The 27,434-nt window shown below is 59.9% G+C and overlaps 1 protein-coding gene and 1 pseudogene across 6 annotated transcripts; both read left to right on the forward strand.

Annotated features, from left to right (window-relative positions):
- The window catches only part of LOC128826724 (leukocyte immunoglobulin-like receptor subfamily A member 6), a 161,267-nt pseudogene extending 145,716 nt beyond the window's left edge, over window positions 1-15,551 (forward strand).
- Window positions 15,552-20,819: 5,268 nt separating this feature from the next.
- On the forward strand, window positions 20,820-25,990 carry LOC128826730 (suppressor of cytokine signaling 3-like). 6 transcript variants are annotated; one of them, XM_054010181.1, is made up of 3 exons: window positions 20,820-21,165; window positions 22,560-22,666; window positions 24,592-25,990. In XM_054010181.1, exon 3 carries the CDS (start codon window positions 24,672-24,674, stop codon window positions 25,296-25,298), a length of 627 nt encoding a protein of 208 aa, XP_053866156.1. In that variant the 5' UTR covers window positions 20,820-21,165; window positions 22,560-22,666; window positions 24,592-24,671; the 3' UTR covers window positions 25,299-25,990. The 6 variants fall into 6 exon arrangements, with proteins under 6 accessions (XP_053866156.1, XP_053866153.1, XP_053866154.1 ...); XM_054010178.1 differs by having other exon boundaries at window positions 22,560-22,597; XM_054010179.1 differs by having other exon boundaries at window positions 20,820-21,102; window positions 22,560-22,597.
- The last annotated feature ends 1,444 nt before the right edge of the window (window positions 25,991-27,434 follow it).

Raw genomic sequence — 27,434 nt, forward strand, 5'->3', positions numbered from 1 at the left:
AGATAAGGAGGTGTTAGTACTGGTATACAAGGCACTGGTGAGACCTCATCTGGAATATTGTGTGCAGTTCTGGTCTCCCATGTTTAAGAAGGATGAATTCAAACTGGAACAGATACAGAGAAGGGCTACTAGGATGATCCGAGGAATGGAAAACCTGTCTCATGAAAGGAGACTCAAAGAGCTTTGCTTGTTTAGCCTAACCAAAAAAAGGCTGAGGAGAGATATGATTGCTCTCTACAAATATATCAGAAGAATAAAAACTGTTAGGGGGCTTCTTCCTTCACCCTCTCACTTCCCTGGTCCTTCTCGCATGAACAAAGAGCAACAATACCAGAAGTCCAAAGGCGCAAACAATTCGATGTTTATTGGTGTGAACTTCCAGCAAGCATGATTCCGGTTTCCTTCCTCAGTGTCCCCCTTCCCAGCTCTGACACCACAGAGCCATCCCTGTTCCCATTCCCTGTTCCCATTCCCCCCTTAGCAAAACATGATTCCAATTTCCCCACCCCCATTCCCTGTTCCCATTCCCCCCCTTACTTCCTGATTGACTACGGACTATATAGTAAAACTTGAGTTCTGCTTAGCTATACCTTAACCAATCATTTTACTGAAATTTAACTAACCAATCCTAACATACTGTAACATGGTTATTTAACCAATTATATCCCACCACCTTAATTAGTTTACACCCAGCAAAATTAATTATACAGCAGACAGAAACAATCACAGAACCAGACAGAGATCATGCAAATAAACATACAAAACAATACAGAAGTCAGGATTTCACAACTACATCTATACAGACATAAGGGTTTTCCAGCTTTGTCTATTGATAAGTGAGTTCTTATCAGACAGAAAACTATCAAACTTAATTTCCTTTTACATGTTCTAGGCTCTTCCCTTTCTCTGGAGGTGATAGGAATATCAGGACAGGATTGTATTCCTAACAGCCCCTTAGCACCTTATTTCCATGTGACCAGTTTGGAATGTGAGGATGCGACCATTCACTTCTCAGCCCATGGCTGCCTCTGCTGCTTCGCCAAGGGCCTTACTTAGCCTAAGATCAGAGCCTCAGATTGTCCCTTACACAGCCAGACAGTGATTTTGATTCTTTCTTTTATACCTCTATAACTAGCTACGTGATAAGAATATACCTAAATTCTTAAAGTCTAGGCCTTTACAGACAGGCCTGAATATCTATATCCTAATAAATACTGGGGAGGGAGAGAAATTATTTAAGCTCAGTACCAATGTGGACACAAGAACAAATAGATATAAACTGGCCATCAGGAAGTTTAGACTTGAAATTAGACGAAGGTTTCTAACCATCAGAGGAGTGAAGTTCTGGAACAGCCTCCCAAGGGGAGCAGTGGGGGCAAGAGACATATCTGGCTTCAAGACTAAGCTTGAGAAGTTTCTGGAGGGGATGGTATAATGAGATTGGTCTTTGACTATTAGCGGTAAATATGCCCAATGGCCTGTGATGGGATGTTAGATGGGGGGGATCCGAGTTACTGCAGAGAATTCTTTCCTGGGTGTCTGGCTGGTGAGTCTTGCCCACATGCTCAGGGTTTAGCTGATCACCATATTTGGGGTCAGGAAGGAATTTTTCTCCAGGGCAGATTGGCAGAGGCCTTGGGGGGGGGGGGTGTTCACCTTCCTCTGCAGCATGGGGCACGGGTCACTTGCTGGAAGATTCTCTGCATCTTGAAGTCTTTAAACCATGATTTGAGGACTTCAATGGCTCAGAGCCAGGTTTGATACAGGAGTGGGTGGGTGAGATTCTGTGGCCTGAGTTGTGCAGGAGGTCAGACTAGACGATCATAATGGTCCCTTCTGACCTTAAAGTCTATGAATCTATTATTCTAACTCCGAGGGGCCACAGGGTGGTTTCGTCTGCTACTGGGAGCGGCGCGGGGCAGGAGCAGACAGGGAGCCTGCCTGAGCCCCGCTGCGCCAACGACCAGGAGCCACTTGAAGTAAGCACTGCCCGACCAGAGTCAGCACTCCTCACTCCCTCCTGCACCCCAACCCCCTGCCCCAGGCTAGTGAAAGTGAGAGAGGGTGGGGGAGAGCAAGCAACGGAGGGAGGGGGGATGGAGTGAGCAGGGCGGTGCCTCAGATAAGGGACGGGGCCTTGGGGAAGGGGCAGAGGAAGGGTGTTTGGATTTGTGTGATTAGACAGGTGGCAACCCTATCTGGAGGCAGCTGGACCAATCAGTGGCCGGGGGGGGGGGGGGGGCACTCTGAAGCTCCCAGCCTACCCGCGGGGATAGCTAATTAGCAGTTCCACGAAGGCCCTGGAGATCCTTTTCCCTTCCCTAGTTGGGTTATTTTCTGCCCCACTGTCTCATTCCTCATCTCCTAGCTCACTCTCCTGGCTTCCCATCGGATGCTGCAGTCGGGTGTGTGGCACCCACCCCACCTGCCCTGCCTAAGGAGAATGGACCCAACATGGGGCCGGCCCTGCCCGGATTGTAACTGCCCAGGATCTGAGCCTCAGAGGTTGGGGTCACCTCACAGCCAACGCAACCGTTGGTCACTAATCCACGTCCCGCACCCACTACCATCCCCAGAAGCTGCATTTCACCCCCATTTCCATACTGTCTCTTCCCCACCTTCTGTCTGTCCATTTGCTCATGTGAGGGCAGTGTTGGCCCCTCACTGACACTTAATGGGGTTTTTGGTTGGCCAGATCCCAGTGCCAAAGAATGGTACTGAGCTGAGATTTCCCAAGGACTTCAACCAAAACACACTATTTTAGGTCAAATATAAAACAGGTTTATTAACTGCAGGAGAGATTTGAAGTGGTTAGAAGGAGCAGGCGCAGAGATCAGAGTTGGCTACTTAAGAAATAAAAATATATTTGCAGTCTAAGTTCCTCAAATGAAACAGGATTTGAATCAGGCCGGGTCTCCCCCTGACAGATGGGACAAGCAGGTTACAGATCCTCAATACCCAGACTGGACTCCATCCCAGCCTGGGACCACCCTTCCCCAATTCAAAGTCTTTGTCCTCCACATGTTCCTCCAGGTGTTGAGTTGTGGGGAAGAGAAGCCCAGAGATTATGTCCCTTCCCCTCTTTTATATTTTCTTCCAGTTTGCTGGAAAGATCTTTTCTGTGATGCGGGGATCAGGGAGGCCCCATTGGTCCAGCAATCTCCATTGTACACAGTCTCTGGGATAGTGGATTCTTTCCTTGAGGGGTGTTGATGAGCGATTAACAGTGTCTGGCTGATCCTTTGTTGCAGTTGAAGGGTTAGCTGTGGGCATCTGCCAACCTCGCAACATATTTCACTAGCACACACAGCAATGCTTCATAACGTCCCACACAATGATAGCACATACAATGCAACAAGACATGTATGTCCAAGGAGGGGAGGGATAGCTCAGTTGTTTGAGCATTGGCCTGCTAAACCCAAGGTTATGAGCTCAATCCTTGAGGGAGCCACTTAGGGATGTGGGGCAAAATCAGTAGTTGGTCCTGCTACTGAAGGCAGGGGTCTGGACTCGATGACCTTTCAGGATCCCTTCCACTTCTATGACATAGGTATAGCTCCATATATATATATATATCAAGACTTTAAAATGATGCCTCACAAGGCAACTTTGTATCCAACCTATCATAATTCTATCGTAGAGGTCAATAGGGGGGCTCCATGGTGCTACTTTGAGGTGCAGATTGTCACTCTGTGATATCAACCTGGTGTGACCAGGGCCTGGGAAAGAGACCTGGAACATGTGAGAAACAGACTGTGAACTTCCTTTCCCGTGCAGAGGCGGCTGTTTGTGGTGTCCCCGTGCCCACAGGATGGGTGACTTGTTTCCTTTAACCTTCCCCATTTTTACTTATTTTTGTATAAACAATTGCTGTTTAATAAATTGTATGTGCTCTGAACTCTATGTACTGATCAGTGAACCAGGGAAGCAGCTGGTGCAAAGAGAGTGCCCTGGAGTGGGGACACCCTCGCCCCTGTCCTAAGTGACCACGGCAAGACTGGGGATCAAGCCTGCAGGGATCCGGGGCCCAGCCTTGCGGGGGGTTAGGAGGACTCTGCTGCATGGGAGAGAGGAAGGGGAGCCCTCGAGGTCAGGCAGGTCTCTGGGTAAAGGGAGTGGGAGCGAGGACTCAGATACTTTCGCTAGCCAATCCCACCGGGGCATGTATAAGCCAGGAAAGTTCCCCACAATAGCGGGACCATTCCCCCGCTTACACTAGGAGCGGAGTCAGCGGCTGCCCTGCCCGTCCGTCCGGAGAGTGAAATGAACCGGTTCCTTCCCCCAAAGCCCGGCTGTTCTGGGAACAAGCGGCTCTGCTCCGGTGACTCCCGAAGAAGCGAGACTTGGAGCCGATTTGACTCCGGCTGTTGGCCGCAGTCGCTCAGCCCCCGTTTCAATAGACAGGCCGGGTTTGATTTCTTGTCCGTGGGTTTAACCCGAAAGCTTTGCCTTTGAACGGCTGCTGCTGGGGGTTTGCCCAGGAGCCGAGTTGAACCAGGGACTCGGTTTGAAATGAGCCCCGGCCCCCGGCCTGTGTAACGCTGGGGAGGGAGAGAGTTTCCAACCCCCCTGAGCCCTCTGGGCCTGTGAGATCCTCTGCAAAGAGTAGGGTGACCAAATGTCCCAATTTTGGGGGGGGGGGGTTGTCTTATATAGGTGCCTATTACCCCCACCCTCTGTCCCGATTTTTCACACTTGCTGTCTGGTCATCCTAGCAAAGAGCAGCAGGGCTACGGGAGTTTGCGGGGGCAGGCCAAGGTCGGGGCGGGGGAGGGATTAGATGGGAGATGGGCTGAGATTGGGGAGGAAGTGCAGAAAGGAATTTGAGGGGAGACAGAAAGGGAGTGGGTGGGTGGGTGCTGGAGGGGCGACAGGACGGGAGAGGGGGAGGAGGTGGAAGAGGAATGGGGTTGAGCAGGATGGGGGAATGGGGATTGGCTCTCCCCTCACAGAGTTTGGGTCGGTGGATGCGGTGTGTGGAGGGATTTGTTTTTCACCCAAAACTCCAGCTGAGCTGGGGCACCTCTGGCCGGCTTGGGGGAGGGGGGGAGCCAGGGGCAACCGATGCCCCCCAGTGTCCCCAACAGCGATGGGGAAGATTCACCCTTAAATTCTCACGGGGGGGGGAACCCAGGCACTCCTCAACCGTGGAGGGCAACTTCCATTATCCCTGTTTCCCCACCACTGCCCTGCCCCCCCGGCTCCTACCCCTCATCCCCCACCCCCCAATGTTCCCCCACATTCTCCCTCACCCCGTATTCCACTGCCTGGCGCCAAGCCCACTGGGGACAATGCAAGAGCTCCTGTTGGGGTGGGAAGCTGAGAAGCTAAGTCAGCCTGGCAGGGATTTGGGTCCTGGGAGTCAAGGCCATTTCCAACCTGAATCTTCGCTTCACTGAGCCCCCCGTCTGGTGAATCCTGCAGCTAAGTTTGGCTACAGACACAAGTCCTGCCTCTCTGGCCCAGCAGGGCCGGCTTTAGCAAGAGCGGGGCCCGATTCCTGGGGGAGGGGCTTGCTACAAGCCCCGCCCCCAGGAATCGAGCTGGGCTCCGGCCGGGGTTGCTGGGCTTGGGTCCGACCCGGAGCCGCGCCGCGGGGGCCGCGCTGGGGGGGGGGGAGGGAGACACACGACCCGAGCCGCGCCGCGGGGGCCGCGCCGGGGGGGGGGCGACCCGAGCCGCACTGCGTGGGCCGCGCCGGGGGCAGAAACCCAAGCCGCGCCGGAGCCAACCCGACCCAACCCGAGCCGTGGGGACCGGGCCGGGCCGGAGCCGGGCGGGGCCTTTCACCTCTAGGGGGCTGGCTCTAATCTGTGTCCTTTTCTCTAACCACTAGACTCCACCCCTGGTGCCCCAATCAGAGCTAGGAGAGAACCCAGGAGTCCTGGCTCCAGGCCCCCGCCCCCCTCGCAACAATCAGTAGACCCCATTCCCCTCCGAGAACTGGGGTATATAAACAGGGTAGATGCTGGGCATCAGGTTTACAGAGTTTCACTGGCAGTAGCAGAAACAGGAAGTGAGCGCCGGCTCTCGGCAGACTTCCTCTTTCATGGATTTTACGGCTGTTCCTTTAACAACTCAGGATCTACATTTACCCATTTCTCGCACCCTCATGGGGGCCAGAAACCACCACCCTCCCAGGCCCCAGTCCTGTCTCTGTGCCACGTCACTTGGCTAAAAATAGATTCTGCAGCAACATTACCTGGGAAGGAGGTTGGCCAAGTCCCTCCACCCTCATGCTCCAGGGCAGGCACTGGGCCCAACCGGGTCAGGAAGGAATCTCTGTCCCACTTCATGGGAGAGGGATGATACTTTAGGGAGCGGGGAGGAGAGAGAGCCTTCCTCTACTCTGAGCTGCTGCTCCAGGGAGGCTAGATGGGCCTGTTGGAAAAGGTCAGGGCAGCCTGGGCACCTCTTGAGGCCTCCTGAGATTGCCTCATTCCCAGCTAGTCCCCGGACTGGGCAGCTCCCATGTGGGGCTTGGAGGTGATGGGGAGGGGGCTGAGCAGCTGCAGGAGGGGATGTGGTTTGCTGGGCGTTGCAGGGAGCTGGCTTTGCTCCGACCACAGTAGATTTGGCCTGGAGATTGCAGAGAAACCATCTGATGGGGCGGAAAGGGGCCGAGTGCATCACGGGCTTCCTGGGGTTGCAGCCCCCAGCGCAGTTCCTCATTCCGCTTGCACTTGGGCCTCAGGCTGGGTGGAGCTCAGCACTGGGGTGTTAGTGGCAGTGCTGAGGGGCCCCCCACTGCCCCATCATGGCATCTGCTCTCACCGTCCTCCTCCTCGGTGAGTATCGGAGACAGCCAGGGCGTGTGCCCATAAGGTGGGATCTGAGACCAGGGCTTGTGTCCATGGGGGGGATGTGGGACCAGGGTGTAGGATCCAGGTGCTCTGGGATCTGGTCCCTAACACCAATTTCCTTTTCAGGCTGCTCTCTGGCCGGGCACAGCTGGGTGTTGGGAGGTGAGTATCAGTCTGTGGGGAGGATATTAACATCAGGAAGGGGCCGGGATCGGGGGGAGGAAGAGAAACTGAGCCCTGAACCTTCCCCAAAACTCAACCAAAACTCCCCCTGTGAGCTCAGACCTGGCCTCATTCTTCTGTGCCCACCCCCCACACCATGGAGTAATTAGGAGCCGAATCTGGCTCCCGGGGTCTGACGAAGCAGAGAGGAACCGTCCCCTGGTTCAATGTCCTGATTCAATGAGCCCCCCCAAGGCCGAATGATGGATGGACTGAATTGAGGTGGGGGGGGAGCGGGGGCTGTGTCTCCCCTGTTTAACTCCTGTCTCTTGTTGAAAGCAGGGCGAGAATTTCCCAAACCCACCATTTGGGTGAGCCCCAGCAGGGTGGTGGCGCTCAGGGGAAGCGTCACCATCCGCTGTGAGGGTCGGTACCCGGGCATGGAGTTCTTCCTGCATAAAGCTGGACACCCGAACCTGCAGAGGCAGATGGTGCCTGATGGGACCGTGGCTGAATTTCCCATCGCCAGTGTCAGCCGGGAAGATGGAGGGAGCTACACCTGTGAATATCGCTCCATAACGGATCAGAATCGCTGGTCAGATCTCGGCGACCCTGTCGAGATCATTGTAGGAGGTGAGGGAGGGGCCCGGCTCAGGGGCCCGGATCCCAGCCCCACACCCAGCCAGACCCACAGGGGGTCTCTGCACTGATGGGACGCTCAGAGCCAGGCTCTGCCCTGAGCCCTGGGCCCAGCAGTGGGGACGCCCGGCCGGGGAGCAGGGACGGAGTCACTGGGGGGTTCTCCAGCCAGTGGGGAGAAGCAGCCACTGGAGACTCAGGGCTGAGGAAGGGGGGATCCCTGCCCCCAGGGGGAGCTGCAGAGCTGGGGGGCCTTTCCCAGGCAACACATCAGTTAGGGGGTGATGGGCGGAGCTGAAGGTTATAAACCTCAGTGTATAGTAGAGACTTGCACAGTCCCCTACAAGTCAGTGGTGGTGCTGTGCACAGAACCCAGCAGTCCTGGCCCCCATCCTCCCTGCTCTCCCCACTAGACCCCACTCCCCTCCTAGAGCCAGGGACAGAACCCAGGAGTCCTGGCTCCCAGCCCCCCCTGCTCTAACCACTAGACCCCACTCCCCTCCCAGAGCCAGGGAGAGAACCCAGGAGTCCTGGCTCCCAGCCCCCCCTGCTCTAACCACTAGACCCCACTCCCCTCCCAGAGCCAGGGAGAGAACCCAGCAGTCCTGGCCCCCATCCTCCCTGCTCTCCCCACTAGACCTCACTCCCCTCCCAGAGCCAGGGAGAGAACCCAGGAATCCTGGCCCCAAGTCAGCCCCTCCCCTGCTCTAACCACTACCTCCCACTCCCCCCCAGAGCCAGGGACAGAACCCAGGAGTTCTGGCTCCCAGCCCCCTCCCAGCAGAGAAGCCAGGGAGTGAAGGGACCCTGGAGAGTGTCCTGGCCTGTCACCCACGAGGGAGCAGAGTTCTGGGCCCCCAGGGGCTGGGGTTGCTCCGTGTCTCATGCTGTTAGCCCAGGGCTCAGAGGAAACTCTGGCCCCTGTGGAAAGGCATCCAGGAGTCCGTCCCCAGGGCCGCCGGGTCTGACCCACCACTGAGGCCGCGTGGTGAGGACGGGCCCCAGGACTGAGTGACGGGGCCTGCGTCTCACGGCCTGTCTGCTTCCCACTGCAGAGCCCAGCTACCCCAAACCCAACATCTCCCTCAGACCCAGCGGGGGGGTCTCCCCGGGGGGACCTATGACTGTCTGGTGTCGGGGGCAGCATCAGGGCGTGCGGTTCGTGCTGAATAAAGAGCGACGCCATTTCCCACCTGTGGATACGGACGAGTTTGAGGTTGTGTTTCCCATCAGCAACGTGAGCCGGGAGGACGGCGGGAGCTACAGCTGCTCCTATCACAACAGATCGGAGCCATTCAACGTGTCGTACCCCAGCGACCCGGTTGAGCTGGTGGTGAGAGGTGAGGGGCCCGGCACGGTGTCTCCGTTCCCAGCCCCACCCCCAGCAAGACCCTCACAGGGGCTCGGTGCCAATGGGACGCTCAGAGCCGGGCTCTGCCCTGAGCCCTGACCCAGCAGTGGAGACGCCCGGCCAGGGAGCGGGGACGGAGTCACTGGGAGGTTCCCCAGCCAGCGGGGAGCAGCAGCCCCTGGAGACTCGGGGCAGGGAGGCGACTTTAACGCTGCCCCTTGTGCGTAGGAACCGAGAGTTGCTATTTAATCCCGTGATCCCCTCCCCTCTGTTCTCCAGGCCCCGCCCCAGGCAGTGCCCTGGCCGGAGCTGAATGGGGCAGGGGCTGCAGAAGAAGAAGTGGCTTGGTGGACATGGCGTTAGGCTGGGACCCAGGAGATCTGGCTCAGCTCCTGGCGCGGCCACAGACTCTGTGTGATGGGAGCACGTCGCAGTTTTCAAAACTGTCCTTCATTGTGGGGGGGCCTCAATCTTGGGGGATCTCAGGCTGAGCACCCACAAACCGAGACTCCCACAGTTAGTGGAGAACTCTGCAAACGCTGGCCTCAATAGCGCTGGATCCCTTGTGTTGGGGGTGCATGTAGGACCCCCGCCATGATCAGGGTCCTGTTGTGCCAGACGCTGCATAAACACAGAGTGAAGAGACAGTCCCTTCCCCTGGGAGCTCACTAAGGAAAGTGAATCTGTCTGTGCCTCAGTTTCCCTCTGTGTAGAATGGGGATAAAGACCCCTCTCTGCCTCCCAGGGGGCTGACTCCCTTCCTGTGTGGATCTCGGGCCCTGCGGTACCGGGCGCCAGAGACAAGCCCGTGACTCGGGCATATGAGGATCCCAAGAACTAAGGAGCTGCGGCTCGGTGTCTGTGGGGCTGGGAGCCCAGCTCGCAGGGCCGGGATTCTGGGTGGGGGGAACTCTGGGATCTGGGAGAGAATCCCTGCCCGGGGGCCCCTGGATCTGTCCATGGCTGGGGCCGGCCGGGGAGGCGGGGTCTCGGTGGGTGCCCGGGACTGACTCTCACAGCCTATCTCCTGTGCGCAGATCCCAACTTACCCAGATCCTCCATCTCGCTGAGCCCCACTGTGGTCACCGCCCCAGGGGCAGACGTCACCATCCGGTGTCAGGGGCAGCGCCGGGACGTGAGGTTCTTCCTGCACAAGGCTGGAGACCAGAACCCGCCGCGACACATGGACCCTGCTGGGGACGGGGCCGAGTTCCGCATCCCCACCGTGGGCCGGCAGCACGGAGGGAACTACAGCTGCAGCTACCGGAACCGATCAGAGCCCTTCGTTTCCTCGCAGCCCAGCGACACCGTGCAGCTGGTGGTAGCAGGTGAGGGGCCCGGCTCGATGTCCCCGCTCCCAGCCCCACCCCCAGCCAGAACCTCGGCGGGGGCTCCATGCTGATGGGATGCTCAGAGCCAGGCTCTGTCCTGAGCTCTGGGCCCAGCAGAGGGATGCCCGGCTGCGGAGCGGAGACGGCACAGGTGACCGGTATAATATGGAGCTGCTGCCGAGGGACGCTGGGCTGGTGTCGGGGGCTGGGGGCTGCTCAGGCCTAGCACAGGGCTGGGGTCGCTCGGCATAGCATGGCTGGGGCTCAGGTCAGTTGGCTAATGGGGCTCACCCGGGACTGGGGCCGGACTGGGGTTGCTCTGGTGGCAGGGATGGGGCTCGGGGTTCTAGCTGGCCCGGGGGCAGGGAAGGGGGCCCCCTCGGCCAGTTAAACAGGCTCATTCTGCCCAAGGAGCCGCTTCCATGGGGGAGACACAAAGGGCTGGGGCTGGGTGGGGAGAATGGCTGGTGTTACTATGGGTATGTGGGGCCCAGACACCGGGAGAGAGACACCAGCAGCCAGCGAGGTAGAAACCTGCACCAGCAATGCAGGGACCCAGCGAGCGGGAGCCAGTAGAAAGGGACCGGTGGCGGAGCTGTGTCATCGAAGGGGCCAGGCAGAGAGCTGGCAGGGAGAAAGTCCCATTGAGAATGGGCAGAGATGGCAGGAACAGGAGGAGGCAGACAAAGGAAAGACACCGGCATGAGGGGGAAAGTTAGAGGAAGAACCAGGCTGTGAAACACAAAGAAAAAAGAGTCTCTAAGTTACAAAGCAATTGTTAGAAAACCGCAGGAGAAGTAAAGCACGAATGAAACGTGACAGAAACCGGCTGTGAGCAAAGAGAAACGGGCTGAAGAAATGAGGAGGAAGTGAGCTGTAGTGAAAGTAAAACTAATAGTACGGACAAAACGTCCGCCCAGAACCTTCAGGGGAAGCGACAGGAAGGGAAAAATTGTCCGAGAGCAAAGGGACTCTAGAAAAAGCAGCGGAGGGACAGTTGTTCGATTGAGAAGCCGACCCATCGCCTGGAGAAATAGCTGCAGGTATCTGAGCTGGAACTCAGAGCAGCAAACAGAGACGGCGCAAGGGGATGGCTCAAGACACAACAAACCAGCCTAAGAACAGAGAAGCCGCGAAGGGACCGTAGAGCGGTGGGTTCTGGCCTAGTGCCTTGGACGTTCTAACGCCAGATCCTGGTGCTCCAGGAATGTAAATTGTTGCCCAGGAAGTGGGTTGAATTCAGCCAATGGCAGTTACTGGCCAGGCGAGCTCAGCAATAGTTCCCAGTGTGACCCTACCCAGCAGTTCCTGCTACACCAGCCAACTCTGATTCACTTGTGATCATTCCCCACTCAACTGGTTTCTCCTTCCCCAGCTGATGGAGATAAAACGCAATTGGCCTCTAGGTCCCCTCGGCCTCTCCTTGCCCTGCCCCAGCCACCCCTCCATGGGCTCCTTGCAGATGGATCCGCACCGTTGCCCTGCTGAGGGGTGGGGGACCCCGTGTCTCTTGTGTCATTAGCCCAGCTCTCTCGGTCTTGGATTCGGGGGAAAAGCATCCAGGAGACTCTCCCTGCAGGCCCCTGTATCGGCCTCATCACTGGGGCCGGGCTGTGGGGACGGGGCGCAGTGACCGTGCCGGGGTCTGTGTCTTACGGCCTGTCTCCGCCTGCCCTGTGGAGCTGGTGATAGCAGGTGAGGGGCCTGGCTCAGCATCCGTGCTCCCAGCCCCACACCCAGCCAGACCACAAACCGGGGTGCTGTGCTGCTCCCTGGCACCACAAAGCCACCTGTGTGGGGCACAGCTCAGTGTGTATTCCCCTGGGAGAACGGCACTGGGGCCAGAGAGCCATGGATAATGATCCCGTGTATCCCATCTGTCTGCCTGAGTCTGCAGACAGACTGCGTGAATGGCTCAGAAGCAGGGCTCCCCCTTCGCTGGGGTGCTGCCCAGTGCGACATTAACTCTGGAACCTCTCAATCCAGATAGACATGGTGTTAACATTTGAACCCACTGATCCAGAGTGACATGTTGTTGACTCTGGAACCTAATGATGGTTGTTGCAATGACAGCACTGTTACGTCTTCCGCTGCTGATCACTTTAGAAGGGCATGGCTCTCACAATGACCTCAAAGCACCCTCCCCGGACACAAGCCCCCTCCACTGCCATCCCCCACCCATATGATTCCTACGCAGAAGTGAGATGAAGCTGCTGAGAAATTCCCAGGACAGGGGCAGGACCCAAGTCGGGGGTTGCTGCAGGATCCGGGCCTAACTGGCTTCACAGGGGCCTGAGGTACATCCCCCCCACACCCTGCCCCCACCCCAGTACAGCCTTCTGCTATTGGGAGTGACCCCCCTGACCACTATTACCCAGAATCCCCTCTGGTCCTGCCCCCCCACTAGCCCCATAGCATGTTCTGCTGTGGGTCCCTGGGTCCTCGAGGGGGACGGGCTGGGGCAGCAGGTAACGAACCAGCCGCTCACAGTGCTCACGGCCTGGTGCTGCTTCCCAGGTGGACCTGTATCAAGCACAGCATCGGTTCTGACCTGCAGCATCATCGCCGGGGTGAGCGCGGCGGCTGTCGGCCTCCTGCTCCTGCTCCTCCTCCTGGCCTTTGTCTGCTACCGAAGAACCCGAGGAAGTGAGTGCCCTGCCAGCGAGGGAAGGGTTAAACCCGCTGCGAAGCCGGGCTGGGAAGGGGTCATGGCTTGGATGGGAAATGGGGAAGGAAACCCAGGGGGTGGGGCAGGAGCCCAGCAGGGGGCGCTCTCCCCTGGCAGTGAGAGCTGGCCCCAAAGCCCCTGGGCAGCACTAGGGGGCGCTGGGCTGCAAAGGGTATAGGCTCAGCAGGGGGCGCTGTGGTGCAGGGGGTGGGGCAGAGGGCTCACTAGGGGGTGCTGTGCTGCAGGGGGTGGGGCAGAGGGCTCACTAGGGGGCGCTGTGGTGCAGGGAGCCGGGCTCAGTCTGTCTCTAGGGTATCCAGGTTCAGCAGCTGGAGGGTGAGGTGCTCCCCAGGCAGAGCGGCGGGGGGGCGGGGCTCTCTCCTGGTCCCCCCATCCCAGATGCCCTGTAGGGCTGTGGGGCAGGGCTGGTACACGGGATCCGGGTTGACTCATGGACAATTCTGCTTCGTGTCTCCGCAGGGAAAGGACCAGCCCCGAGACAGAGCAGGTGAGACCCCAGCTCCGCTCCCCACCCCCGATCTACCTGCCCCAGGACACAGGACTCCTGGGTTCTCTCCCCGGCTCAGAGAAGCGACTAGGATCTAATGGTTAGATCAAGAGGTCTGGGAGGCAGAACTCCTGGGTTCTCTCCCTAGCTCTGGGAGGGGAGTGTGATCTAATGGTTAGATTGGAGTCGGCTGGGAGCCAGGACTCCTGGGTTCTCTCTCTGGCTCTGGGAGGGGAGTGAGGCTTAATGGATAGATGAGGGCAGCTAGGAGCCAGGACTCCTGGGTTCTGTGACTATCTCTCTCTCTTTCTCCCCGTAGGGAGTCCGAGGCTGCAGCCACAGTCTGTAAGTCACACATGAGGGGGCAGCCATGGAGCAGGGGGGAGGGGCGCGTGCCCCTGGCAGGGGCCACATCCTGTGGGGGGGGGCATGCTGATGTGGGGTGCAGCCTTGATTCACTGTGTGCCTTTGGGGGCGCCCCTGCCCCCCTTTGTGCCTCAGTTTCCCCCACTGCACCATGGGGCTTGTGAACCTGCCCCACCCCAGTATGCCGGGGGGCAGGCGGGCCAGTCTGCGAACGGCTCAGATGTGGGGTGGGGGCCTGGGCCCGGGGCCCTGATCTGGGCCCAGCCGCTCACTGGTGGGTGTCTCTATTCCACAGACGCCCTCATGGCTGAAGGGAAGCAGATGGATGTCCTGGTAAGTGCCCCCCACTCCTCCACCACCCCCAGCACCAGTGCAGCATCCAACCTCTACACCCACACACACACACCCCCGCCATCCGGCCCTGCACAGGTCCCACTAGAGCCATGTTCTGACACTGGCCCCCCCGACTCTGCCTGCCCCCCCCCGTTCCCTCTCAGGGCAGACACCGGAGCTGGGGATCAGCAATGAGGCTCCCCCCTGAGAGGGGCGGGAGACCCAGAGCACAGAGAATAAGAGCCTGACCCTGCACCCCCCAAACTCACCTTGACCCCCTCAAACCATCCTCCAAACGTTTGCATTTGTCTGAGATTTGGGGAGGGTCAGTGGAATTCCATGGGGGGCAGGTGCCGGGGGAGGGGAGGGGGAATTTCCCTGATCTCTGCCCCATGGGGTTTTGTGGGCTGGAGTGTGTGGGGGGGGAAGGGGGTGTTGCTGGATTCCCTGCTGGGGGGAAGAGCAGCTCTCCGGAGCTGGACAGGACAGAGCGTGTCAGAGCAACTGTGCATGGGGTGGGGTTTGGGGGGCACTGCCAGGGCCGGCTCTGGCTTTTTTGCCGCCCTAGGCAAAAAAGCCATCCGCCGCCCCCCCTCTCCCGCCCCACCCCCAGTGCGGCAGGGGAGGGTGCCGAGCCTGGCCGCGGGCCCGCAATCCCCGACCATCCGGAGTGCCGCGGGGAGGGCGGTGAGCCCAGTCGCGGCCCCGCTCTCGGGCCGGAGCGCCCCGCTGCGCCGCCCCCCTCCAGGCGCCACCCCAAGCACATGCTTGGTGGGCTGGTGCCTGGAGCCAGCACTGGACATCGCTGCCCCCTGGTGTCTGAGATCAGAACTGTCTGGTGTGTGTGTTGGCGCATGCACACACACACACACACACACACACTCTCTCTCTCTCTCTCTCTCTCTCTCTCTCTCTCTCTCCGGTGTCTCTCTCCCCTCCCAGCCCCGGGAGACCGACCCCGGCGCCGAGGGACTCACCTACGCCGAGCTGGACAGCCAGGTGCTGCAGGCCAAGCGGGGGGACCCAGCCCCTGCCCCCGAGCCCGTCCTGTATGCCACCATCAACGTGAGCCAGGGGCCTGACGGGTAGAGCCCCCACGGTGCAGGGGCGCCCCCCACCCACCCCCATGGCGTGAACCCAGGGGGAGTCATCGGAGCGACGGTGCAGGGAGCGTCGGCCACAAGGAGGTGACAGCATGATTCCCCCTCCCCCCCCCCCGCAGAGAACGGGCTCGACTTATAGCGCCCCGTAGCCCTCCCTCCAGCTGGTGCTGCCCCACCCAGCCCCACGGGTGAGGGCCAGAGGGGCTCAGCACCAGGAGGGGGAGGGGACACGCCGAGGCGGCTGTTTGTGTTATTTTGCATCCTGCTAATCTCCAGATTTGTAATAAACACAGAACCACAAACCAGCGCCCCCGGGCACCCCACAGTCCCCCTGTACCCGCGCCGGGAGTGTGTGTTACACCTGGGGGAGATGGGATCGCTCTGACTGGGGCGCCGGGGCTCGTATCCAGGGACCCTTCACCCAGCACTGGGATGCGACCCCTCTGGGGAGGGGTGCGGCAGCTGTTCCACCCAGAGAGACGATGGCCGCGAGCCGGGCAGGCCTGGGGACAGAGCTGGCCGAGCGGCACGGGCTGGAGAGAAGAGAACTACCACCCTGAAAGCAGTGTAACCTGGCGCTCCAGCCTCCCCTCCCGCCTGGCGCTTCCCCGCCGGGGCCCCAGGCCATGCCGCTGGGCCGACCGGGGGATCCCCACTAGCTGGGAGCAGTGTGGGGGCTATGACACAGAGTGGGGCAGTCCTGGTTCCCTCCAGTAGGGGGCGTCTGGGACACACACACATGCCCCACACTGACATCCCCCCTGGCAGTCCCTCTCCACACTTTGGCCCTTGCAGGGGCGGGGATGGCAATGGGGGGGCTTAGGGGAGCAACCGGCAGCCCCCCCGCCCTCCCCCCTCTCGGCGCACGGCCTTTGTTGTGATTGCTGTTTAGCATTCTGCCGGGCGCCTCTGCTAACAGCTGCTAGGAAGCCGGCGGCCTTACCGGCATCTCGCCTCTGCCAGGAACCAGCCGCTCGTAAACACCGGGCCGGCCAGAAACCCCGGGGGAGGGCTCCCCCCCACACACGACTCTGTGTGTGCGGGGGGGGGGAGAGTGGGCCTGGAGAGCCCCTCCCCCCCCCCCCCCACAGCATGTACACACAGCAACATACACAGCCCCACCCTCCACCAATGCACCCCAGCAAGGGGCAGAAGGGGCCTCTGGGGCTGGGCCTCTTTCTTGGCGTGGAAGGGGGGATGGGTGGCACCGGGGCTGTCATGCCCGCGGAGGGCAGGGACGCCTGGGAGTCGTCCTGAGACCCAGTGTGAAGGCCACAGAATGGGAACAACACTGCTGGATGGGAGCCGGCACCCCCTAGAGGGGAAAGGCCCCATGCCCCATTCCCTGCCCCCCTGAGCCAGCCAGTCACTGCCCAGGGCCAGATGGGAGCCGGAGCCCCCTAGAGGAGATAGGCCCCGTGCCCCATTCCCCACCCCCTGAGCCAGCCAGTCCCTGCCTAGGGTCGGATGGGAGCTGGTGCTCCCTAGAGGAGACAGGCCCCTGCCCCATTCCCCGCCCCCTGAGCCAGCCCGTCCCCGCCCAGGGCTGGATGGGGCGTCCCTCTCACACGCTGTCCTCAGGGGCCCTGAGTGTGTCTCTGAGGCTGGGAAATGAAATGAGAATGAGCTCACTGCCAGCCAGCTGCAAACAAGGGGAACCTGCCGCAGGGGGTGAGGGTGGGCAGGATTCCTGCCCACGGTGTGGGGAAGGGAGCGGGGCTAGGAGAGAAAGGGGGAAAAGAGAAGCGGATGGGGAGGGGGGCTGGTAACCAGGACTCCTGGGTTCTCTCCCTGGCTCTGGGAGGTGAGTGGGGTCTAGTGGTTTGAGTGTGGTATAGTGGTTGTGGGGGGGGCAGGTCTCCTGGGTTCTCAGCCCAGTTCTTCTACAGCTGTGGACAAATCCATTCTCAGTGCCTCAGTTTCCCCATCTGCCCCATGGGGTGAGGGCTCCCGGCTGGCCTCAGGGGAGGGTTACGAGGGCTGGTGAATTCCCAGCGAAGGGCCATGGGCTGTGTTCAGGCATCCAGCCCACATCTGGGGGCCAGCGATGGAGGGGACCCAGCGAGGGTTCAGGACCCTTGGGACCTGGCTCTGAGAACGGGCAGTAGGGAGAACTGAGCACCCAGCCAGGTGCTACTGAGACTTGTCAACCATCCATCAATCCCCCTACTCCACTATAGGGCCCTGACACCCCCATGGCCACTCCCCAATACCCAGGGGTGGCCACTGAAACCTGAGTGGGGGGGATAGCAGGGATTCTCCCCCCGGACTCCTGGGTTCTGCAGAGGTTCCCCCAGACTCTGTCTCTGGGGGGCAGGGGCCACTATGTCTGCTGCTCTATTGGAGGTGGGGGGATAGTGGCTGGTATTTGGGGGGTGTCCTCCCCCAGTGGGGGGGCACTAGCAGGTACCCAGATTTTAAATGGTTTTTCATTATATCCCTCGTTCAGCTCCCATCCGGCTGCAGTCCAGGAACTGGCTGGCTCAGGGGGGCAGCCAATGGGGCAGGAGATCTCTCCCCTCCAGGGGGTGCTGGCTCAAATCCAGCCCCAGGTCGTGGACTCACTGGCTCAGAGGGTGGGGAATGGGGCCCGGAGCCTGTCCCCTCCGGGGGGCGCCAGCTCTGATCCAGCCCCAGGTCGTGGACTCACTGGCTCAGAGGGTGGGGAATGGGGCCTGTCCCCTCCGGGGGGCGCCGGCTCTGATCCAGTCCTAGATCAGTAGATACCAAAAGTCCTTCCTCTTGGGTGGGTCATGTGCGTAATGAGTTTGTTGGGTCTCAGCCCCATTCCTGGGCACCCACAATGCACAGCCCTCTCCTCTGCCAGGTGATCTAATGGAGCCCTGGATGGGCCAGGGAGACTGGCCCCTTTTCCCCGCACTGCCTGTGTGGGTGGGGGGCTTCAGAGATGAGATAGACAAGAATGCGAAGCAGCGGAAGGAAAGAAAGAAAGGGAGAGGGAAGGACAGGAGGGGGAAGCACAAACGAAGCAGGAGGATGGGGAGGGGGAAGGAGGTGGGAGAAGGGAACGGGGCACGGGGGATGCAGGATGGGGAGGGCAGTGGGAGGGAAGGGGCAGATGGAGGAGGGGGAAGGAGCTGGGAGAGGGGAGCAGGGGAGGGCAGAGGGGAAGCAGCAGACAAAGGAGGAGAGGGAAGGAGCTGGGAGAGGAGAGCGGGTCAGGGGGGACTCAGGGTAGGAGGTAAGTGGGAGATAAGGAGCAAATGAAGGAGTGGGAGGGGGAGGAGCTGGGAGAGGGCAGGGGGGATGCAGGAGGGGGAGGGCAGTGGGGGGAAGGGGCAGACGAAGGAGGAAGGGGAAGAAGGGGGAAGGAGGTAGGAGAGGGGAGTGGGGCAGGGGGGACTCGGAGGGAGGACAGTGGCGGGGAATTGGCAGACGGAGGAGGAGGGGGAAGGAGGTGGGAAAGGAGAGCGGGGCAGAGGGGAGGCCACTGGGGGGAAGGGACAGATGAAGGAGGAGGGGGAAGGAAGTAGGAGAGGGGAGCGGGGCAGGAGGGATGCGGAAGGGAGGGCAGTGGAGGGGAAGGAGCAGACGAAGGCGGTGGGGGAAGGAGCCGGGAGAGGGGAGCTCAGGGGAGGGCAGTGGGGGGAAGAAGCGGAGGGAGGAGGGGGAAGGAGGTGGGAGAGGGAAGCTGGGCAGGGGGGACACGGGGGGAGGGGCAAATGGAGGAGCAGGGGGAAAGGAGGTGGGAGAGGGGCAGGGGGGGACATGGGGTGAAGGGGCAGACGGAGAAGGAGGGGGAAGGAGCTGGGAGAGGGGAGCTTGGGGGGAGGGAAGTGGGGGGAAGAAGCAGAGGGAGGAGGGGAAGGAGGTGGGAGAGGGGAGCGGGGCAGTGGGGACGCGGTGGGAAGGGGCAGATGGAGGAGGAGGAGGGGGAAGGAGGGAGGAGAGGAGAGTGGGGCAGGGGGACGCAGGGGGAAGGGGCAGACGGAGGAGGAGGGGGAAGGAGAGGGGAGGGGAGCGGGGGGACACGGGGAGAGGGCAGTGTGTGTGGGGGAAATGGGCAGACGAAGGAGGTGGGAGAGGGGAGGGGGCAGAGGGACACGGGGGGAAGGGTCAGATGGAGGAGGAGGGGGAAGGAGGTGGGAGGGGAGCAGGGCGGAGGGACGCGGGGGGGAGGGCAGTGGGGGGAACAAGCGGAGGGAGGAGGAGAAAGGAGGTGGGAGAGGGGAGTGGGGCAGGGGGGACGCGGAGGGGAGGGCAGTGGGGGGGAAGGAACAGACAAAGGAGGAGGGGGAAGGAGGTAGGAGGGGGGAAGAGGGGACGCAGGGGGGAGGGCAGTGGGGGGGAAGGAACAGACAAAGGAGGAGGGGGAAGGAGGTGGGAGGGGGCAGAGGGCACGCGGGGGGGAGGGCAGTGTGTGTAAGGGAAATGGGCAGACGAAGGAGGTGGGAGAGGGGAGCGGACAGGGGGACACGGGGGAAAGGGCAGACGGAGGAGGAGGGGGAAGGAGGTGGGAGAGGGGAGCGGGGCAGGGGGGACGCGGGGGGGAGGGCAGTGTGTGTAAGGGAAATGGGCAGACGAAGGAGGTGGGAGAGGGGAGCGGACAGGGGGACACGGGGGAAAGGGCAGACGGAGGAGGAGGGGAAAGGAGGTGGGAGAGGGGAGTGGGGCAGGGGGGACGCGGAGGGGAGGGCAGTGGGGGGGGAAGGAACAGACAAAGGAGGAGGGGGAAGGAGGTAGGCGGGGGGAAGAGGGGACGCAGGGGGGAGGGCAGTGGGGGGGAAGGAACAGACAAAGGAGGAGGGGGAAGGAGGTGGGAGGGGGCAGAGGGCACGCAGGGGGGAGGGCAGTGTGTGTAGGGGAAATGGGCAGACGAAGGAGGTGGGAGAGGGGAGCGGACAGGGGGACACGGGGGAAAGGGCAGACGGAGGAGGAGGGGGAAGGAGGTGGGAGAGGGGAGCGGGGCAGGGGGGACGCGGGGGGGAGGACAGTTTGGGGGGGTCGGCAGACGAAGGAGGGGGGTGAGCTCCGCTCCCAGCCTTCGGGAAGGTCTGTGACTGTCCCCTGTGCTGGCGCTGAAGGGTTAACAGCTGGGTTGTGTGTTTCTTGGCGGGGGCGGGGGGGTTTACGGGACTCCCCCCCAGGAGGGAAAGGGGCGGGAAGCCAGCCCTGCCCTCCCCCCGGGTGTCCCTAGCCCCGTGCAGGCAGCGAGGGGGAGGGACCACGGAGAACATCGCCTCCCTTTTACCAACAGTGCCCTGCACACTTCCAGGAATCACCCTGAGCCGGGGGGGGGGGGCGGGGGGGAGAGGGTTTACCCAGCCCCGCCTGCCAATCAGCGCCCAGCTAGCCGGCCCCCAGCACCCCCTGTGGCCAATGGGATGGGGATGGGGCCCATTCACAAAAATAAATATGAGACCCCCTCCACCCCCCAGGATACACCCCCCCCAGCCTCCCCAGTCCGGTCAGGAGAGGATCTGGCCGGGTATCAATTTCAGCCTGAGCTGGGGGGGGGGGGGGGGGAATTGACGAGATTAGGGGCCGGGCTGGGGGGGAGCCCTCTCCTGTGCCGTCCCCCCCCCCCCCTCCCGCCCCACAACTCCCAATGCATCCAAGCCTCCTGCTTGTGCAAAAGGGAAAGTGGTTTTTCCTCCTTCCCTCTGCGGTGCCTACAGCAGCTTCCCGGCAGCTGCCCGCTCCAGGGGCCCTGCTTCCCCCCCCTCCCCGGAGATTGGGGGGCCGGCTGCCTGGCCAGGATGTACCCCCCAAGGGGGAGGCTTTCCTGTGACTTGGGGGAGGGGAGTTGATTTGCTTTGTCTCCCTCCCCCCTCTGCCCTGCGAGGACTCCAGGAGTAGCATTCCCAGCACACCAGAGTAAGTCTACACGGGCTGCTAGCAAAATCGCATCAATCCGGACTGGTTTGGGGTCAGAAAGGGGTGAGTTAAAACGGGAGATTATTTTACGGCGGGGGGAGCTACCATGGGGAGACAGCCACAAAAACTACAACCAGGGGAGTTTGCAAATAGATTGGGGGGGGGGGGCTGGACCTAGGTCACCCCTGGCTCAACTGTCTCCAAATTTGCCCCCCTGACCCCTGTCCCCCCCCCCCGTCACCCATGAAACACAGCAGTTCGCAAGACAATGGGACTTCAGAGCACTTTTAGCAACACCCAACTCCTGCTCCAAGAGTGGGGGGCTGTTAATGAGGATAACAACAATCCTCATTGATAAGTGCCTGTGAGAAATCGGGCTGATGGATTTTAGCGAAGATCTTTATACTGACTGGTTTAAAGGGATTCTCTTAATTTTTTTCACCAGATGTTTTTTAAGTGTCATTTTTGTCCTCCCCCCTCCCCCTTTGGACCATCATGATTTTTAATTTCTCTCTTTGCCACATTTTGAATTCTGCCACTCGTTTGATTGTTAATATCCTACTGATTTAGGGTCAGTTTACAGCTTGGGGTTTGTTTTTTAGGTTAGTTATTTGGGGTCAGTTTCCGGGTTGGTTTGGGGGTTTTTTTAACATCGGTTTTAGATTAGTTATTTGGAGTCAGTTTCTGGTTGGTTTTGGGGGGTGGGGTTTAACATTGGTTTTAGGTTAGTTATTTGGGGTTAGTTTCCAGGTTGGTTTGGGGGTGGGGGGGTTAACATTGGTTTTAGGTTAGTTATTTGGGGTCAGTTTCCAGGTTGGTTTAGGGGTTTTTTTAACATTGGTTTTAGATTAGTTATTTGGGGTTAGTTTCCAGGTTGGTTTGGGGTTGTTGTTTTTTAACATTGGTTTTAGGTTAGTTATTTGGGGTCAGTTTCCAGGTTGGTTTGGGGTTTTTTTAACATTGATTTTAGGTTAGTTATCTGGGGCTATGGGGGACTGGATGTCTCGATTTTATAAGGACCGTGCTGACATTTAGGGCTTTGTCTAATATCCCCACCTATTACTTTCCACCCCTGTCCCGGTTTGTCACACTTGCTAGTTGGGGTTGGTTGACGGGTTGGGTTTTTGGATATTTAGTGCAGTTACTTGGGCTCAAAGTGGGATGCCCGGGCCGCGGGGGCAGGTCACACTGGCTCTGGACCCTGGTACTTCCAAAGAAGTGACGCGTGCGAGTGCGTTTCGCTGCAACCAATGGGACAAATCCAAGCGGGTGCGGAAATCCGTGCCAGGCTCGGGGCCTTGAGGGTTTGCGTGAGCCTTAGCACAAGGGTTCCCAGAACTGGGCTCAGATTTCACGTAGCACAATGCAGACCAGGCCCTTCGTTACTTTAATAGGTTCAGGTTTTTTATAAGAGCTTGGTTTAAAAAAATATCTCGTCTGGATTTCTTGTTTTTTAGGCCCAACAAGAAGAGTTCCTGTTCCCCGGGAGCTGGAGGTTTGTTCCAGCCTTGGGGTTTCCTGGAGGAAGTTGGAGCAGGGAGTGAATTTGGCACAGCCTTAAAATGTTTGTTCCCCTTTGCCCCCCCCACACACACAGATAAAGCGGGATTCACTCCCTGTTCTCTAGGGCGCCTGGGCTGGGGCAGGGGCAGACCGAGAGCAGAAGAGTTTGTGGTGTGTGTGTGTACATTTTGTGTGGGGAGGACTCTGTGTGTGTACATCTTATGAGGGGAGGAGTGCCTGTGTGTACATCTTGTTTGGGGAGGAGTGTGTGTGTGTTGTGTATAATCTTGTGTGGGGAGGATTGTGTGTGTGTATATTGTGTGTACATTGTGTGTGAGGAGGATCATGTGCATGTGTGTGGTGTGTGTACATCTTGTGTGGGCAGGATCAAGTGTGTGTGTGTATTGTGTGTACAATTTTGTGAGAGGAGGATCGTGTGCGTGTGTGTGCATGTGTACATCTTGTGTGGGGAGGATTGTGTGTGTGTGTACATCTTGTGGGAGGGGAGTGTGTGTGTGATGCACATGTTGTGTGGGGAGGCTTGTGTGTGTGGGTGTATTGTGTGTACATTGTATGTGAGGAGGATCATGTGCATGTGTGTGCATGTGTATATCTTGTGTGGGGAGGGGAGGATTGTGTGTGTACATTTTGTGGGGGGAGGATTGAGCGGGTGTGTGTACATTTTGTGTGTATATGTTATGAATAAGTTTGCATATTTTGTTGGTGTGAATGTATACATGTTTTGTCTGTGGGTGTGTTCCACACACACTCTCATTGTGTGTGTGTTTGTGTGTGTATGTTTATGCCTCTTATTCTTTGTGTGTAGTGTACACAGAGGCAAATCAGACACACAGGAGATCTATATGTGTCTTTGTGTTTACCATATCTGTGTGCATTTGTGTGTTATATGTGTGTGAGGATGCATGTGTATGGGTTGTTGTGAATGCTTGTGTTTGCGTGGGTGTGTTTTCAGTGTGTGTGTATAATTATATGGAATAGTATGTTGTGTGTGTAGATCTGTGATGAGGTTTCCGATGAGTGTGTTATAAGTATGTGGATGTGGGGATGGTATGTTTTTGTGCGTATATTTTGTGGGTGTTGTATGGTGTATATACAAACACACACAGCGCAGGACTCATCCCCTCCAGCATGGGGTGGCAGGGACACACACCCACCATAGATTTTTAGGTATGTTCTCCTGTGGGGTGTGATTAAGTGTGTGTATCCACATAATTTAGTGTGTCTGTCACTGGTATGCAGAGGTGTTTCTGGGAGTGTGTGTTTGTAATTATGTGTGTGGGTGTGTGTATAACTGTATGGGTTGCAGTTTGCTGTGTGTTGCTGACTGGCTGCAGTGTGACGTTTGGGTGGGTGGGTTGGTGGGTCTTGTAGGTGACTCTAAGGGTACGTGACTGTGTGTGTGTCTGAGCCTGCTTGTGTGCACCTGTGTTGCTCTGTGTGTGTGTGTGTGTGTGTCAGTGATTTGTGTGTGTGAGAGGCTGTATCTCCAGCACTCAGTGTGTGTGTCTGTGTGTTCTGCACAGAAATCCCAGCATGCAAGTAAGTGTCCACACACCCCTCTACACCTGGAGGTGATTCTAATACTAGAGTTGTCAGAGCACGGACTGGGAGCCAGGACTCCTGGGTTCTCTCCCCAGCTCTGGGAGGGGAGTGGGGTCTAGCGGTTAGAGCGGTGTGTGTGTGTGTGGGGGGGGGGGGGCTGGGAGCCAGGACTCCTGGGTTGTCTCCCTGGCTCTGGAAGGGGAGTGAGGTCTAGTAACTAAAGCAGGGGGGTTGTGAGCCAGGACTCCTGGGTTCTCTCCCCGGCCCCAGAATCATTAATAGCGACTGTTGGATTCTGTGTGAGAACTTCCAGGTATCAGAATCAATCAGTCACCTGCTCTGAGCTGCCCCTCACTCCCGACCCACAGCCCCAGGCTCCCCCCACCCCGTTTTCATTGACACCCCCCCCCCTTCTCTCCACAGATGATCCCGCGGGAGGGACCCCGGTGACCAGGACGACTCAGCAGGGAGCCGGGGGAGGAGAATCCGGCCTGGGCAGCGCGATGGTCCCGCTGTGCTGGCCCTGCCTCCACTGCTGCCCGTACCCCCCGGCAGCCATGAGCGGGCCCCCCGCCCCGCAGCCCCCTGCCCTCTCCTACCACTACCGCAGCTTCTGCGGGGACTTCGAGCGGGTGGAGACGGCGCTGGAGCGGCTGGAGGCCAGCGGCTTCTACTGGGGCAGCCTGTCGGGGGCGGAGGCCAAGCGACTGCTAAGCCCCCACCCGCCGGGGGCTTTCCTCGTCCGCGACTCCTCCGACCACCGGCACCTCTTCACCCTCAGCCTCCGCACCGGGGCCGGCATCACCAACTTGCGCATCCAGCAGCAGGGAGCCGCCTTCCATCTGGAGACCCAGCCGGGGGCCCCCTGCCCGCCCGCCTTCGCCTGCGTGGTGCAGCTGGTGGAGCACTACCTGGGGCGGGCCGGGCACCCGGGGGCCCCCTGCTACGTGGAGGCCCAGGGCAGCCGCCCCGAGCCCCTGGCACTCGCCCGCCCGCTGCGCTGCAAGGTGGCCTCGCTGCAGGAGCTGTGCCGGCGGGCCGTGCGGGCCAGCGTCCGGGGAGGGACCGGGGGGCCCGATCTGGAGGGGCTGCCCGTGCCCCGGGCCCTACGCAACTCCCTGCGCTGCTAAGGGGACCCTGCCCAGGCCCTACAGAACTGTCTGCACAGAAGGATGGGAGAGGAGCGAGGGGGGACCCCCGGCCTGAGCTCAGTATCCCCCCAATGCTCATGGGAGGCAGTTGGGGTACAGAGAGGCCCCCCCATAACTCAGGCTTTCTCAGCACAGCTGGGGGAGGGAAGGAAACTGGAGAGCGGGACCCCCTCTAGGACACCCCAGGGTTTTCCAGCACAGTGGGAGGAAGACCGGGGAAGCGGTCTGTACCCCACACCCTATGGAAAACCCAGCACCGCAGGGCGGGGAGAGATGGGGGGGGGGAGCAGATTGGCACCAACCCCATGGCCGCTCCAGAGTGTGGTGGAGATGGGACTGGAGGGGGAGAAAGGCCTGGAGTGGATGGGAGAGGGGGCTCTTCAGACCAGGGCTGGGACCCAGGGTAAGAACTGGGAGGGAGACTCAGGAATTGGTGGGGGCTGGGAGCCAGGACTCCTGGGTTCTCTCCGCAGCTCTGGGAAGGGCATGGGGTCTAGATCCCGTCTATTCCAGGAGGAGCCAGATTGGACCATGGCCCCACGGTGGGGCTCCCACCTCATCCCGCCAGGGGCGCTCGTGGCCCCGGTACCACCAGCCAGGCCGGGCCGTGGGCCAGGCTGCACGGGGGCCTTGTACCGCTGCATCGGGATGGAATAAACCTGTCTGCTGCATCCTGCCTCCCGCCACTGCTTTGGGGGCTGCCTGGGGCCTGGGGGATGCAGGGGCAGCCCCTCAAAGCCCCCACAAATCAAAGCCAGTGCTCCCTAAGGGGGAAAAGCCCCATTCCCCCTGAGCCAGGCAAGACCCAGGCCTGGGACCAGAGGGGAAAAGGCCGGGTGCCCCATTCCCTGCCAGCTGGCAGTGGCTGCAGCTCAGCACTGGTTGAGGGATCCTCTGTAAACAACCCCACCCCAGAAGCTGCTGCATCTAGGAGTGACCCCGTCCTGACCCCCTTCCGCGCCCGGCCGTTCCCGTAAGGCTCTTGGCACCACGACCGCTGACTCAGGGGAGCAAAGTTACTGAAAACGGCCTCAGCGGTTCAGAAAAAAACCCAGCTGCTTCCGCCGCTCTGGTTTTCGCTTCCCCCCGCGGCCGGGTTGAGGGGCAAGATCGGGGGTGAGGGGAACCGGCTGCACTGTGCCATTACAGCCCTGGCCTGGCCCCCCAGCTCAGTTCCGGCCTTTCACCTTCCTTTCCCAGCAGAGGCCGGCCCTGGACCCGCCTCCCTCTGGTGGGTGGGGCGCCCCCAGCCAATACAGCACCAGGGATATCAGTGCCAGGCGCTGTGGGCACAGGGCAGGTCTCTCATCCCCATCACCAGCCCCCCCATAAAGTCACTGTCCTGCCAGTTGCTAGAGCCCCCTTCTCAGCCTGGCAGGATTGGGGGAGGAGCTAAGAACAGCCCTACCCAGCTAGAACAAAGGTTCGTTAGCCTAGGCTCCTGCCTGGCGCCCCAGGGGGAATGAAGAGAACAGGTAATTGCCCCACAATCCATCCCTGGTGCCCACTGCCAGCTTCGGGCAGGGAGGGGAGCAGGGTGTAGCTCAGGGCAGCCTGGCATCCCCACACCCCATGAGGCAGGAACCAGAAGAGGCCCAGCCTGGCAAGGAGGGCAGGGGGGTCCCACCTCAGAGAAGGGGCCCTTTCCCTCCCCATGGCCCCCAAGCCATGCCCCCCCCCATCCCATATGCCCAGCCCCCAGCTGATAAGAGCAAGCAGTGAACAAAATCCCTCACCCAAGGCTTGGCTGAGACAGCATCAGGGCAGAGAGCAGCAGGGGGGGCTAGGACCCAGGGGACCATTTAGTGGGGTGGAGGGGAGAGGAGTATCCCACCTTAATGCCCCCCCTCTCACCCCAGAACCCAGACATCCTAGAACCACCCCCTATGCACAGCCAGCAAGTGGAGAACCCAGCCCCCTTGGCCCGATTCCAGCCCAGGGTAAACAAGCCCAGCTCCTCCCCTGACCACCTGCCGGTGGAGCTAGGGGAGTTTTCTAGAGCTCCCGCCAGTGTTTCCATGGGGAGAGGGGTGGGGAAAACTGAGCTTTGTGACAGCCCCCAGCTCCTTCCCCTTCCTACCCCGGGAGTCACCTCCACCCCCCGTGTGGAAACAG

This window comes from Malaclemys terrapin, chromosome 20, assembly GCF_027887155.1.
Source record: "Malaclemys terrapin pileata isolate rMalTer1 chromosome 20, rMalTer1.hap1, whole genome shotgun sequence".
Lineage (NCBI taxonomy): Eukaryota > Metazoa > Chordata > Testudines > Emydidae > Malaclemys > Malaclemys terrapin.